A 15899-nucleotide genomic window follows, 5' to 3' on the forward strand; every position below is an offset into this window, starting at 1 on the left:
GCAATGTTCTAAGTGGGTTCTTTAACTTTGCACCCATGTTCTGCCTGGAAGCCCTTGTTTGGAGCTGGTATGACCCAGAACAACTTCGAAAGCTAAACAGTCACATGCACAGTCAGAAGCTCCAGGTCATGCATTTTCTTTAAATGGCACCCTTGAGACTGACAGAGCAGCACCAGAACAGAATTTCCTGACCCCCCCAAAACTCTGCCTCAGGTGCAACCTAAAGGAACTTGCTGAAAGCTCATTCTTGGTACTTCTCAGGCTCTTTGATTTGACTGCCCCGCATTTTTTTTTTTTTAAGCTCAGGGCAGAAAAGTGCTTCTGTAAGTATCCTTGCTGACTTTGTTCTTGTTTTCATGGGAAGTGCGAGGAAGACAGAGTCCAGGCAAGTAAGTTTCTAAGGGGGGGCCTTTCTAATCCTAAGGGGATTGCAAGATTTGGCTGCCATGAGGTGTGACTTCAGGAAAACATTTCATTCCGCATCATCGTCCATCTATTGAATTTATATAATGTAACTGGGCCCCTCAATTAAAAAAAAAAAAAAAGGGTTCTCCCTACAAGTTTTTCAATAAGATAAAGGCCAGAAAACCTCTTTGGTTAGACACTAGGGCAGCTTCCCTCAGATTGAGCAGGGAAAGGGAGCCCCTAAAGGTAACCTGTCATATGCAGGTAGCCTGCTTGTCTGGGAGAAGGCATGGAATCAAACCCTACGGGTTTTGAGAGCTAAGATGGTGTGGATCAGTGAGATGTCAGTGAAGAACGGCCAGTACAGGCCGGCGAGATCTTGGAGGACCTGTGCTCAACAGTGACACCTTGTGGCAGTGACAAGCAATGGCTTTCTCCACCTCTGGGTGTGGAAAGTAATCAATGAAGCTGTTTGTTCGACAGTTCAAGGTGGGGAGGTGAAGCGGCTAGAGGGAGACACTAGACTTCCTGCAAATGATTGATGTGGTAGCTCGTGGGGCTAACTGGAAAAAGAAAAGAAGTACAACTTAAATTGGTAGCCTCTTTGTGTTACAGAGGGAATGGTCCTTATGATGTAGGAGCTGCCTGTGGGTCAGCTGGACACTGCCAGGAAGTTTAGGGGGGTTTATTTTGTGACCACTATATGTTTTCATTTTACTTTCCATTAATTGCTCCTTTCCTTCTGATGACTATGCTAAGGTGAAAAGGGCAAAAAGTCACGTCTGAGATATTTTCAACCTCTCAAACGGTATTTTTTGCTTTGCTCTCATTTCTTACGAGAAAATCTCATTTTGTTTTTTCAAACATTTATGAAGTAGCTACTTTTCAGCAACTGAAACCCAGTGTAAGTCTGGAGGACTTCAGTTAAGGATCGAGAATCTTAAAGATGCATGCCCTAAAAATTTATCCTCAGGAACTAAAGTTATATAATGATGTAACTCTGAAGCTGTCCATCTAAGCATTGTTTATATAACAGGAGAACAAATCAAGAAGTCCAACGATAGGAAATTGCTTATGTAAATTATGTTACATTTCTACAATGAAATATTATACAACTATTAAGGTAGTTGTGCTTGAGTAAATATTTGATATTAAAGACTTTTTGCTATTTGTTTTAGATGTGAGAATATCATTGTGATTATGGTTTTAAAAAGAGTACTTCACTAGATAGTTATTTAAGTATTTACATATACAATGATAAATGCTTCAAAATAATAGGGGAGGATGTATGTAATGAAACAAGACTGGTTACAAGTTCATAAGCATTGATCTGACTAAGAGGTTCATAGAAATTCATTATATTATTCTTTCCAAATATAGATATTTGAACATTTTCAAACTAAAAGGTTTTTAAAAACGAAGTTGTGGAAATGCATTTGTTGACATGGAAGATGTTCATAATCTATTGGTAAGTGAAAAATCAGGTTACCAAATGGAGTATACAGAATGGTCCTTTTTGAGGGGGGGTAAAAAATGCACATATATCTATAAAACCTATTGATGAGAATTGGTGTGCAAAAATATGAATAGGGATTATTCCTGGGTGATGTAATGGTGTGTAGTTCTATTACTTATTTATACGTCTCCATATTTTTCAGTTTTTAAAAATCATCTTATTTGTGTATTTTTAAAAGGTCTTTAAAATATAGGGCTCCGGAAATGGGAAGTATCTACTAAAGCTGAGCATACACAAACTCTGTGAACCAACAATTCTACTTTTAGATATAGTCCCAACAGAAATGCATACATATGCTCAGTAAAAAACATGCCTAAGAATGTCCAAAGCAACGCTCTTCATAATAGCCCCAAAGTGGAAACAACCCAAATGTCCATCAACACCAGAATGAGTATGTTGTGTTATCATCACACAATGAAAACTGCCCAGAAACTGAAAGAACACCAACTACAACCCTGGGAGACAGTATGGATACGTCTCAGAAACACGTAATGTTGATTATCCAACGTTATGTAATAAACCACAATGGAAAAGAATCTAATATATAAGAATCTATATAAGAATGTCTCTCTCAAAAAAAAAAAAAAAAGAATTTCTCTCTCTCTTTCTCTAAAAGAAACATAACGTTGATTGAAAAAAAACCAGATAAGAGTACCAACTGTACGATTTCATTTATGCAAAGTTCAAAACGGGAGATGCTACGTCTCAGAAGTCAGGATAGTGATTTGGGGGGGGGGGCGATAGCAATTGGAAGGGACATGAGGGGGTTTTCTGGGGGCCCTGGCAATGTTCCTTTTCTTGGTTCAGGTTCTATGGGTGTGTTCATCTTGTGGAAATTTATTGAGCTGCTGGCTTGGTGATTTGTGTGCTTTCTGTATTATGTTATATTTCAATAAAAAGTTCAAAAAAGATTACAGGGCTGAATGCAGGCAGCATTCACAGCTAAGTGGTGGATGAAGGCTTTATCGTGCAGCCTGGGGTTACATCCATTAGAATAATGGCTTGCTGAACTACCCCAATAGGAAGAGCTTTTAAATTGGCGTGGAAATCCAGCACTAACAGCTGCATTGGCACAGCCTCCACCCGCAGACGGTCCATCCTGACTCCCCCACCCCCCACCCCTCATCAGATTTGCTCCAGGTGGCCCCTGTACAGGGACCTTCAAGGTTCAGAATCCGGGATCGGGTGGGACATTCTGGATCTCACGTGAGCTGTGCCGTAGCCCCGTGAGTGGGGACAGGGAGGGAGAAATCCATGGGATCTTGATCCTCTTGCACACAAGTTACAGTCCTTCAGGGAACACGGGCGATGTCACGCATGTGGCTACCACGTATCAAACACTTAGCACATGGCAGGGCTTTCCGCGTACTAACTCACTGAATCCTCACAAGAGCGCTGTGACAGGAGAGTATTTTGGCAATGTCTGCTTTGGGGAATCAGAGAAACCAGGAAGCTTGTTCATCACTATGTGGCTTGAAAGTGGCAGAGCTGGGATATGAACACAAACAGTCTGGCTTGGAGCCCACGTGGACTCACGGGACAGAAGCCAGGACTGTCTGTGCTGGCCGTTCTGAGCTAGGTTCCCTCGTGGCTCAGCCCGGCCACCTGATCTTTTCGGGGATGCATCCAGACCCTTTCCTTCCTCCCTCTCCCCACAGCCTGATGCCTAAAAACAGCCAGAGGAATTCCAAGACACACATTCATTCACTCCACGAAAATATACTAAGCGCCAAGTACATTCCAGACACTGTGCTGGACACTGGAGATTATTAGCAGAAAGAGATGTGGTCCCTGTTGTGAGGGAGCCTTTAATCTAGTGGTGGAAATGGCCATTATTCAAATAACTAAACAAAATTGCAAATTATACACATTAATCAAGAAGTATAATGTGGAACAAAGGCCCTGGAGCGGAGGCAAGTTCCAGCTCTGCTACTGACATGCTCTGTGACCCTGGACAAGAGGATTCCTCTCTCTGGGCTGTGGCTTCCTCATCTGGGACGTGAAGTGCTTAGACTAGACGGTCAGTTCCCACACTGACGTCCACCGGCTACTGCATCTGTGGGATGTAATTTCTGACGGTTGTGCACTAGGATAAAGGGCTCCATGGTCAGTCCAGTTGCTTTTTCCATAACATCTTCCTCCTTGTTCTTCAAGCTTTTATTTCTGGACACATATTCCAGTGGATGCTGGGTGTGCCCCCCTCCAGAATCCCCCATCTAGACAGAGACCCCCATTTCTCCAGACTGCTGTTGCCTGCTGAGGGCTCAAGGCTGAGTTCTTGCCAAAGAGCTTTCCTTCAGTAAAGGGTATGCCCCTCCTTGGAGGAAACCTGCATCCAGTAGGAGGTTCCTGCAAGAGTACAAAGGTCTGGTCCTCTTGCCTCAAGCTGGGACATCTCTGAATGGCCATTCCAGCCCTAGAGCTCCCTGTGGGGTCGTCTGAAGTATCTGTTGTGATTGCTTCTTAGTTCAGCCTCTTCCTTTGCCCAGTCCTGCCTCCCTTACTTGCCTACAGGTGTGGCTCCTAAGAGTACTTCCCAATGAACAACCTGCCTTCAAATCTTCATCTCAGAATGTGTCCCAGGGAAACTGAGCTACGGCAGTTAGACGTAGGACTGGTCCTCAGAAGTAGACCCTAAAATGGGATTTTGGATCAATCCTTCAAGAAAAAAGAAATAAAACCAAAAAATAAACATGGGACCTAATCAAACGTAAAAGCTTTTGCACAGTAAAGGAAACCATCAACAAAATGAAAAGACAGTCTCCGAAACGGGAGAACATATTTGCAAAAGTTGTGACCGACAAGGGCTTAATTTCCAAAATATACAAACAGCTTACACAACTCAATATGAAAAAAAACCCAATCAAAAAATAGGCAGAAGACCTAAACAGACATTTCTCTAAAGAAGACATACCGATGGCCAACAGGCACATGAAAAGATGCTCAACATCACTCATTATTAGAGACATGCAAATCAAAACTACAGTGAGGTATCACTTCACACACCAGTCAGAATAACCATCCTCAAAAAGTCTACAAATAATAAATGCTGGAGAGGGTGTGGAGGAAAGGGAATCCCCCTACACTGCTGGTGGGAATGCAAACTGGTGCAGCCATTAGGGAGAACAGTATGGTGGTTCCTTAAAAAACTAAAAACAGAGCTACTGTATGACCCAGCAATCCGACTTCTGGGTATATGTCGGGAAAAAAGTGAAAATTCTAATTCAAAAGATACACATACCCCAGTCTTCACAGCAACACTATTTACAACAGCCCAGACATGGAAGCAACCCAAGTGCTCATCAACAGACAATAGGCTTAAGAAGATGTGGTATACAGACACAATGAAATATTACTCAGCCATAAAAAAGAATGAAATATTACCATTTACAGCAACATGGATGGAACTAGAGAATATTGTTTGTAGGGTAGGGCAGGACTGAGTTAACTCTTTTTTTTTTTTGCCCACAAGAGAGAATCACACATTGTCTGGACTATGCAGACCTCATCTGCAATGATGGAGAGCATGTGTTCGCATGGTCCAGGACCACTGAGGTCTGGGGAATGGAAGATGCCAGGCTGAGGTCTTCTGGCTTATTACAGGTGGGTGGGACTCTGAATTCCTTGGTCTCCCTTCTGTTTATAGGAGCTAAGGGAAGGGACTGAAGCAGAACAGGAGATTTTTACACACATGGTCTCACTGTGTCCTCTCCTGAAAGAACGTGTTGATTCCATCCTACAGAGGAGAAGCTGAGGTTTAGAGAAGTATAGTGAACAGTCTGAGGTCACTCGGCTGATAAGGGACAGGACAGGGTTTCTCTGTCTCCAAAGCTCACGTTCTTTGTCGCTGCCCTTGGATCCTTGCAGATACTCTCACGACAACCAGCTTAAAAACAACAACTACCTTACATGGATCTATTCCTACATCCCTCACCCATATCTGCCCTCACAAATCCCAACATCGGGCTGAAGCCGACCTTGTTACCCCGACATCTCACACCATAGGTAAAGAAACCGAGTCTACAGAAGTGAATCGATTCATTCATGGCCACCCAGGTAATAACTGGTAGGGTCAGGATTTGAACCCACAACTGACCCCAAAGCCCACAAACATTCAACTCTCCTATGTGAACCCTCCAAGCCTGGCTGTAAGACTGAGCACACTGCCTGTCATCTGGGAAAGAATTTCAGATAACAAAGTTTTGTGGGAACTTTTTGTAACAAAAGGGTCAAGGGTTCAAGATATTTTGATGCTTAACTTTGAAAACATGAGCTTCAGGTTCTTTTTTTTTTTTTTTTTTGCTGGGGTCCTTGAGGGCAGCCTTAGCCACAAGGAAAGGAATTAAACAAAGCTTTCCACCCTCAGTGGAGAGGGGGGCAAGAAAAGCAGAGAAGAAAACTTACCCTAGAACTAGAGTTAACTAGAGGTGTCAAAGACACACGAAGATGCCAGCAACAAAGGGAAAAATGAGTAGGGCCTCTGGGTCACATTCAAGATGATAAAAATGCAATTAACTTGAGCCAGGCTCCTCCAGCCCACAGCAGTGACCTACCCTTTGGGTGTGTGGCTGTGTTTATCAGTTCTGGACTAAGGACGTGGGGCCAAGTATTTCCCTTTATGGAACATGCTGGGGACTCATTAATGTCCACCCGCTCGCTGGCCGCAGGGTGTCGGGATGATGTAATGTGGGGGGCAGTGAGGGAGGACCAAGGTCTTCTTTGAATGACTTAATAAGGTACAATTCAAAAGCCTTAACTTTGCCTGCGTGCAGGGTATTGACCAGCATATACATCCACGATCTTAAACAATTCTGGTGCTTTGAGGCAAGTCTCAAGTCTGGGGCAGAGGCAATGGGAAGGATCAGGCTTAAACTTCTAAATGAAGAAGTTCTGGGCTTCGGGCTCTGGATGTGGAGAGATGCTTCACTGTCTACCCAATGTAGCTGGAAAGCAAAGTCTCAGACCTTGGAAACCCATACGTAGTCTGTGCCCTGCTGGGGTTTCTGCTGGGGGGAGGCGGCTAATTCATTGCTGCTTATTTGCAATCGCCTATACCTAATGAAACCGTGCCGCAGGTACATTGTAGCTTCAGGTGCAACATTTCAGTTGTTTTAGTTGCAGAGATGTCTATGTTCCTTAAAACACTCGCCATAAGAGCTGCTGGCAGCTTTGGAGGAAGACACATCATCGGCTTCAAGAGTCAACCAAGAACGGGGCACACACAGATGCCCTGGTTGTCAATTTCCACCAGGAGAAATTCTGCAAGTGAGCGCAGAGTGCTCTGCTTAGTGCCACCGAACATCTGGTGGAACAGGAGAGGAGGAAAGCAGTTAGATTTTTTATTCTTTTTAGCATCAAGTTAAATTGGCCATGAAGCCAGGGATAGTACAATTGAATTATGAGAGGGCTGAAGTATTACATAAAACTCTAGGAGATAGTCAAGGTATTTTGGCTCAAGGTGGACTAGATTCTAAGAGATGTGGAAGCAGATTTGAAAACAAGAAACAGTAAGTGGAAAAGACAATATTTTCTTTGCTAATAATTTGCCTTATGTAATACTAGGCAATGGAGCCAAGGGGTCTGCATCTCTTGGAGAGGTGATTTTACCTGGAAAACAGGGTGTTTCCTTCTCAAGGGACCCTCTCAGATTCCTTAAATGTCAGTGGGATCCAGGAGTGCGGCCAGAGGGAAAGTTTGTGCTGCTGTTTCTTGTTTCCTTGCTTGTGGCCTTTCTGCCTGGCCCTTTCCGCATTCTCTTTCATGTCCAGCACTTTGACGAGCCAAGCCTGTCTGATGAGGATGTTAGATTCCAGCCGTGGTAAATGTGTCTGGCAGAAACGACAGACTCAGCCTGGCAACTCCAGGATGGCAGGAAGGCCACTGTCTTTATCACCTTTTCATCACCCCTTTACTGTACTGGGCTAGTGGAAAGTTTCACCTCGGTCATCTTGGGGCATGTCCCCAGAGGGTGCTTGGGAGCATTTTAACTAGCATCTCTCTGGAGGGACAAGCAAGCCCCGATTTGTACAATTTGCTGATTTCTGTGCCTAAGTATTCCCACTGTGGCTGATTCTGAGCTACCGATATGACATCAGTGAATGTGGATCCAGGAAGAGATTTGCAGGAGCCCCCAGGTATTTCCACCACACAGATTCTAAAAAAAAAAACAAAAACCCAGAAATAACTTCAAAAGGACATCTAGCAGTAAAATGTATGAAAGTATTAGGGAATGTTGGGTTATGGTATTTATTACCTTTGTTTTAATATAATGTATTTAACCGTAAGTTTATACAATTTAAGAATAACCACGTTTAATAATTGACTTGCAAATTCCTTGGAAATTCAGCAGATCAGTTCTGGTTCCAAGCTGGCTCACCACTACTAGTGACCCTCCTTGGGCTAGGTCAAGTCTTGGTATCTGGAAGTTACACAGATCAGGGCGCCTCTTGGTACCTGTAGTTATCAGCTCTTTGTCTACAGTATGGATTATTGTGGAAACTCTCATTTCCTAGGTTCTGGAGATTCTGGTATGTATTTGCAGGCTGGGATAGAATCATCAGCCTCAAGGCTGGTAACATTCAGCTGATAAGAACTGACATGGTCATAATGATTGCATGTGGCCGGTGTTGGTCCAGACCGATGCCCACGGCTACAGATGGCTCTGTACTTTGACCCTCATCTCTGATGCAACTTCCCCACTGCACCATTCCTTCTGAAGCCTGGAACATTCTCTCCGAAACCTGGAATATCCTCCAGGCATGACTGCGGAGCAGAGTACAAATCCTTGCTGAGGTGGGTGGTGCGTCCTCAGGGGTGCAATCCTCTTTCTTTGCTGCCTGCCTGGATGTTGCCCCCACTCAGATAACTCTTGGCTTCCTGACTGTACCTCTCACTGGTCCCTGGAGCTCCCAGGTTCCCATGCGTCAGCCTCAGAAGCCCTTTAACCTGGGTTCCAACACCGTAGAGGCCGATACGTCCACAACTAACAGAGGGGTCTCATCCCTTGACTCTGAGGGCCAAGTTCAGGGGCCATCCCTGAGCTCAGCTCTGCTTGAACCTCTGAGACTGAGCCCCATCCCCTCTTCGAGCTGGGGACATTCTCTGTAGGATTACTCCAATGTTGACTGTTATTTTAGTCTAATGGGGCTGTCAGGACAGAATCCCATAGACTGGATGGTCTAAACCACAGACATTTATTTTCTCCTAGTTCTGGAGGCTGGAAGTCCAAGATCAAGGTGTCAGCACAGTTGGCTTCTCCTGAGATCCCTTTCCTTGGCTTGCAGACACCACCTTCTAGCTGTGCGCCTACCTGGCTTTTTCTCTGTGTGGGCACATTCCTGGCATCCTTCCCTCTTCTTATGAAGACACCAATCCTATGGGATTAGGGCCCCACCTTTCTCATTTAACCTTACTTACCTCTTTAAAGACCCTCTCTCCAATTACAGTCACAGTTGGGGTGAAGGCTTCAACATATGAATTTGGGGGGGGGACGACACACTTCAGTCCATAACAATTAAACACTTGAAATGTGGTTGGTCTGAGCTGATATTCGCTCTAAGTGTAAAATACACTCTGGACTTTTCACCATTCGTCACTTTCATCAACATATTCAAAACAGAATATAAAGTATCTCACGAATACCTTTTTGTATCGATTGCGTATCTGATGATAATACTTTGGAATATTTGGCTGAGTAAAATACATTATTGGGATTACTTCCATAGGTTTCTTTTTTTCCTTTTGTTAAACATTTTTCAGTGTGGCTACCGAAAAATTTTAAATGACATGAACGGCTCATATTATGTTTCTGCTGGACAGTGGGTGTCCAGACACCCTCTCAGAGTGGACACAGGGTGAGGGTTATATATATTGTTCTCTGGGGCCCTGTCTTGGCACCTCTCTTAGTCTCTTCCATCCCTTTCTGTCTCCCCAGCTTCCAAGCCCACACCTTCCTGCCTCTTCTTGGGCTCAGTCATCCAGTTCTGTCCGAGATGAGGGTGGGCAGTGAAGGGAGAGCTTCCAGACAGTGGAGGTGAAGGGAGGAAATGTCTGGCTATAAGTCTCACTGGGGTCTGGGATACACATAAGATAAACAGACCCTCCCATGCTGCCTCTGTTTACCCACTCTTAGCACATCTTTTGCGTGTTTGGGGCTAAAAGAATCTCTCCGTCTCTTACTTTGCCTTGAGCTGCTTTGCCAAAAGCCCCGTTTATGATCCCACCTTGGAATATTCTAGGTCCCAAAAAGGAGTCAAGGGGTGAGGAGGAGAAAATCGCATCTCTCCGCACAGAGGTGAACAGAACATGGCCTTAGACCTCCGTGTGCTCACACCGCATGGAGGAAGGAATTGGAGGGGTGGAAAAAGGTAAGAATGGTGGTGTGTTCAAAGCCATACAAGGGGGCGCGTTAAAGGCATTATTTCACCCAGTCTTTCTAGCAACCTCACGCTACCTCCATTTTACAGTTCAGGAAACAGAGGCTCAGGAAGGTTAAGTAACTCCTCTAGTACCACCAGCTGGCAGGAGTGAGGCCAGTATCTGCGACCACGTCTATCTGCCACTTGGCCACCACACTGTGGGCCTGGAGCAAAAAGGCGAGAGTTTTCTGGAGCATATGGGGACTCTCTTGAATTGGATTCAGGCCCAGAAAGGAAAACAGAGGAAATTGTAGGCCCGGGACTGGCATGAGCCAGAATAGGGAGTTAAGTCTGGGACAGGTACTCCCTGTAAAGTCCAGCCAAGAAGTGGGTCCTGTCCACTGGCCCTTACAGGGTTACTGTCCTGTAAATCTTCTGCTTAATGCTTAGGGTTGCGGGGGGCACTGGGACTTGGCAAAGACTTACAGGCATCCCCCCATAGCCTGCTTATCCCTGTCAGCTTGCCTGTGGGTCATTCAGTGCTGGGCTCACTCACCGGCTTCGTATAAGGTCTTTCTTGAGGTTTATTATCTCCTTGTCCATGTACCTGATGCTCCTCATTGGCTTGTCTGGGACCTGAGGGGAGTCAAGAAGTCAAAGAAAAAAGTGTTAGTACAAGAATTACATGCAGAGCCAGGCTGCGGGAGGCTCATGTGTTCATCTGAGATGTCTGAGCAGGCTGGGGGAGTCCCTGGGCGGCACAGCGTCTTTTTCTGGCACGGTGGAAACAGCCAGGGCTTTGGAGACGGGCAGGCCTGAGCTCTGATCCTGGTTCTGTCTGTGTGACCTTGGACAAATTACTTAACCTCTCTGGGCCCTAGGTTGCTTTAGGAGAATAGGGGAACAATTTCCACCTTGTTGTGATGATTAGATTAATTGCCAAATTCCTGACTTGGCATGCATTTGAAAAATGGAAGCTTCTATTATTAGCATTACACTCAAAGTAAAGCAAAAAATTAAATGTTGATTATCATGTTTGCAGGTGACACAGGCTGCTGGTTTGCAGAGCCAAACTGCATCAATATAAAGATACAAAGGCACTGTTTTTCCCCCTCTTTTTGCCCCCCAGCAGGATTTCACGAGTGAATTATCCAGGTAACTGTTCATGGGTTTTTCATTCTTTTTCCTGTATTCATTTCTCTTTCTGAGCCATCAGGGAAACCTCACAAGACTTAAATTCATTACTCAGAGCTGGTTACCAGGTCCATCTAAAGAAGAGAGTTCTATTAACTATATTTTAATATAAAATCACTTTTCTCAGCCATCAGTTTGGTGAACAATAACAAGACTTTTATCTGGATTATCCTGTCTTGAAATTAATTCCTGCAATATTAGGTTTTTTTCTTTTTAATTAAAGGAAATGCCAAGAAATTATGGGAAAATGGATGCTTTCAGGTGAAGCTGATTGGGGGGAAGGCACTGTAATGACTTTTCTGAAGGGCAATTTGTCAGTGCTTACTAGATGCTGTAAAAGTGGGCATGCCCTTGGGTCTAACAATGCTTCTGCTGTCAAGCATCCTATGGGAATATCCCTGAGTGGGCACGGAGGCTCATCAACAAAACTGCTCACTAAGATGCTGCTCGTGAGAGCAGAATCTTGGAAATATTGGATGACTACGCATCTTCAAACAGAGGACAGGTTAAATAATCATGGCACATCTAAATGATGGACTACTATGCAGCAATTAAATATAATGACAATAGAATGATACAAGGATAGAGATGCCTGAGGAATTGTTTGAGTGAGCAGATACATTACAAAGGAATAGTTATCACGGGATTCTGTCTCTGTGTTTTGAAACACGATCTGTTTGGATGTACACACATCAAAAGATATGATAAGCTGTACCCTTCCCCCCAAATGCAGTGATTCTCTCTGGAGGTGCGATTACGGTGGATTTTTTAAATTGATTGATTGATTGAAGTAGAGTTGATTTACAATGTCATGTTAGCTTCTGGTGTACGGTATTGTGATTCAGTAAAACGCATATATATTCTTTTTCATTATAGGTTATTACAAGGTATTGAGTACAGTTTCCTGTGCTATACGTAAGACCTTGTTGTTTATCTGTTTTATATATCATAGTGTGTATCTGCTAATCTCAAACTCCTAATTTGTCCCTTGCCCCCTACCTTTGTCCCCGTTGGTAACCATAAGTTTGTTTTCTATGTCTGTGAATCTGTTTCTATTTCGTGAATAAGTTCATTTGTATCATTTTTTTAGACTCCAGATACAAGTGATATCATATGATATTTGTCTTTTCTCTGTCTGATTTACTTCATTTAGTATGATAATCTCTAGGCCCATCCTTATTGCTGCTAATGGTATTATTTCATTCTTTTTTATGGCTGAGTAGTATTCCATCGTATATATATACTACAACTTCTTTATCCAATTTATCTGTCGATGGACATTTAGGTTGCTTCCATGTCTTGGCTATTGTAAATAGTGCTGCTAGGAACATTGGGGTGCACATGTCTTTTAGAATTTTCTTCTTAGCTTATGTGACTTTCTTATTACTGTGCAATAAATATTAATCAGTTATGTAACAAACAAAGAGAAAATATTACCCGAAAAATGGCCAAGTGAAATTTGACCATGGCTAATTTGTGGAACTGATTTGAGAGTGTTTTCCTCAGGCAGACTGAGGATGGGTTGGCTAACAGAAATCCTAATAATATGGACATGTGGGAGGAGGCCTGGTGTTCTCTCAGCAGCCATCATCACCCGCTTTCTCTGAAGATGAAATTGGGCTGTGGTACCTGCTGCTCTGGGCCTTTCCAGTGGAATGTGGAAGGCGGGGAGTATAGTTGTATCAAAACTGAATGATGTTTGCGGTGGGGTGGTGAGGATGGAGGATGAGTCTGGAGTGGAGGGAAGGGACTGCTACTGGCCTGCTTGATTCTTGGCCATTTTTCTCCTGGGTCACCCAGGATGTGTCCCAGGCCAGACAGCTCAGATCAGAGGTGGAGAGTCTATGGTAGTTCCCCGGAGTGCCCCTTCTTGTCCAATAAATAAGGTACATAGGCTACAAAAAAAGTATCTGGGATGGCCTTGAATAAGTTCAGCTAGACAGGAAACAATAAAATCATTTATAAACTTTATCTCTTTAGCTATTACTAGGAATGGCTTATAGGTAACATATCAAGTTTATCCCAATACACCAAGGCATTTCAATCCCTTGACTGAAAATTGATGGCAAACCTATCAGTTTTCACCCTGCGGGATGGTGAAGTGGGAGGAGAACTGTCTCCAGGGAGGCATGTGAGGATCTCCAGGAGTAACTTTAAAAACTTCTGCATTGTAGACATTTGCTTTTCTGACACCCTCAGTATCCCTTCACCCTCCCTCCTCATCCCAGTTCCCTGGTTAGACTTTCTGCCCCTCCATGGAGCGCTTGAACCTTGGGAGACACTCCTGGTACCAGCAACAGGGGTGGGATGAATGGCTGAAGCCATACCGCAGAGCCCACCCCCCATCACAGTGACTGGTTGAGGGGTGGCCATGTGACCCAGATGGGGCTAATGAGATACCAGCAGGCATTTGCCAGGGGCTTCTAGGAAGCATGATTCCTAGATCTAAGAAACTACAAGCAGAGATGCTCCTTTTCCTTGTTAACTATGAACAGAGAAGCAGACATCTGTGGGGTTGCTGGCAGCCATTCTGTGCCCATGAGGGAGCCTGCTGCCAGATGAAGACGTGGGGAAAGGCAGAGAGGAGAGTCCAAGGAAAGCTTGTGCCATGGTACCTTGTTGATCAGGCACCACTAGAACATGGACTTCTCCCAAAATTGATTATTTAAACCAGTTTGAAGTGGCTTTTCTTTTCCCTACAACCACAAGATTTCTCTCTGAAACATGGGTGTGCCATGGTAGCAACAGATCAAGAATTATTTCTTTCCTCTCTTGGGGGTTAAGATCCGATGACCCCTATTCTGGGGCATTTGCAGTGAAAGCAGTGAGACTGGCCATGTTGAGATCAAACATTTGAAATCAAGGTTGCCTCTTTCCCATCTCTCTCTTTCTTTTTTTTTGAGCACCCAGTTAACGCCTTCCTTTAGAAACAAAGCAACTTTCCTAAAAGATACTGTGATTAAAACACATTTATGAACAAAGACAAAATAAACACACTCAAATTTCCTTGCAAGGTAATTTGAAAAAACATGACTGCTTGATGTCACTGTGAATGTATCACTCTCCTGAACGTCTCAAGTTTCACCCCCTTCATGAAGCAACTATGACACTGTCCAAATTTCAAACATTTCCCCCTATGTCTTGCCTAACAATAGTACCAGGGATTCACACTATTGTAAAAGAGTGACTTTGTACACTGGGACTGGTTCTGGACAATGTATAGCCGCAAAGCCGTATCGTGTCCTTGACTTGACACAGAACTTCATCGGGAGATCTACCCAACAGGCACTGAAATTATGTCAGCATTTCAATGGATTCTCAGGAAACCACTTTCATTGCCAACCACTATTTAATTACAACTATAATATGTCACTGGTAATCACTGGCATTGAATGAGGCAGGGCTGGTTGTCAGGATATTTACAAACACACTTTGACAGTAGCACGATGAAAAGTTTATAAAGCATCCAAGAATCACTATCTCTACAAACTTTCTGGAGGGCAATTTTACCATATGTGTGACAAGCCTTAAAAATACATTTCCTTTTGCTCCAGCAAATGTGCGTCTATCCAAGGAAATTAGGTAGCAAGGATAAAAAGATTTATCCATGAGGATGTCTGTTACAGAAATGTGAATAACAGTGGAAAACATCAAAATGTCCAGAGACAGGCATTGGGGGGATGAATCACAGGCTATCCAGACAATGATACATGATGTTTTGAATTTGGTGTTACCAGTTAATGTTGCTATAGATGTTTACTTACTGACATGGAAAGGAGTATAATTTCAAGTGAAAAATGCGTGTTACAAATACAGAGAACTTAGATCACAGACAATTTTAAGATTTATATTCATAAAAGTCGATAGAGATTCCTAAAAATGTATATAATTTGGTACAAGTTATATTTTAAAATATTGACATATGGCAAAATATACATGTATTAATATAACAAGTTGTAAGTAAATACAACACTATTGTTAATAGGGCTGTTATCTCAGGTTGTCTGAATCGCAGGTAAACAGTAATTTTTTATTTTGGTTATCTTTTTTTCTGATTTTAATACTATATATATATATTAATTGTCTAATGATAAAATAATAGTGTTTTCCATGTTTGTAAAGTAGTTCTGATTGACTCTAAATATAAGCAAAATGTAAGTTTTAATGTTGTTTTATACTGACTTAATACAAGGGTTTGGAACGATGTAATTTAAAAGTATATTTTAACACACTGTATCAGGCAGGGTGTAGCCAGGAAATCAGAGCTCACACCAGGTGGTTCAATACGGGGACTTTAATATAGTAGCATTTGGAAGTGATTTGGTTTGACCTGACAGCTGAGAAGAGGGAGGTGGCAGGAATGAAAGGAAAGAGCTTTGTTGTCTTGAAAGGCCCAGGTTGGATTCCCGATTCTGTCACCTGGGTGT

General features: G+C 43.3%; 1 protein-coding gene across 1 annotated transcript in view; it reads right to left on the reverse strand.

The window, feature by feature from the left end:
- Window positions 1–15899, reverse strand: part of CCDC60 (coiled-coil domain containing 60) — a 146218-nt gene that overhangs the window by 64035 nt on the left and 66284 nt on the right. The window contains exon 2 of the mRNA XM_010969561.3: window positions 10835–10914. Within this exon, the coding sequence (XP_010967863.1) occupies window positions 10835–10914 (80 nt within the window). The remainder of the gene's footprint in view (window positions 1–10834; window positions 10915–15899) is intronic.

The sequence above is a fragment of the Camelus bactrianus genome, chromosome 32, assembly GCF_048773025.1.
Source record: "Camelus bactrianus isolate YW-2024 breed Bactrian camel chromosome 32, ASM4877302v1, whole genome shotgun sequence".
NCBI lineage: Eukaryota > Metazoa > Chordata > Mammalia > Artiodactyla > Camelidae > Camelus > Camelus bactrianus.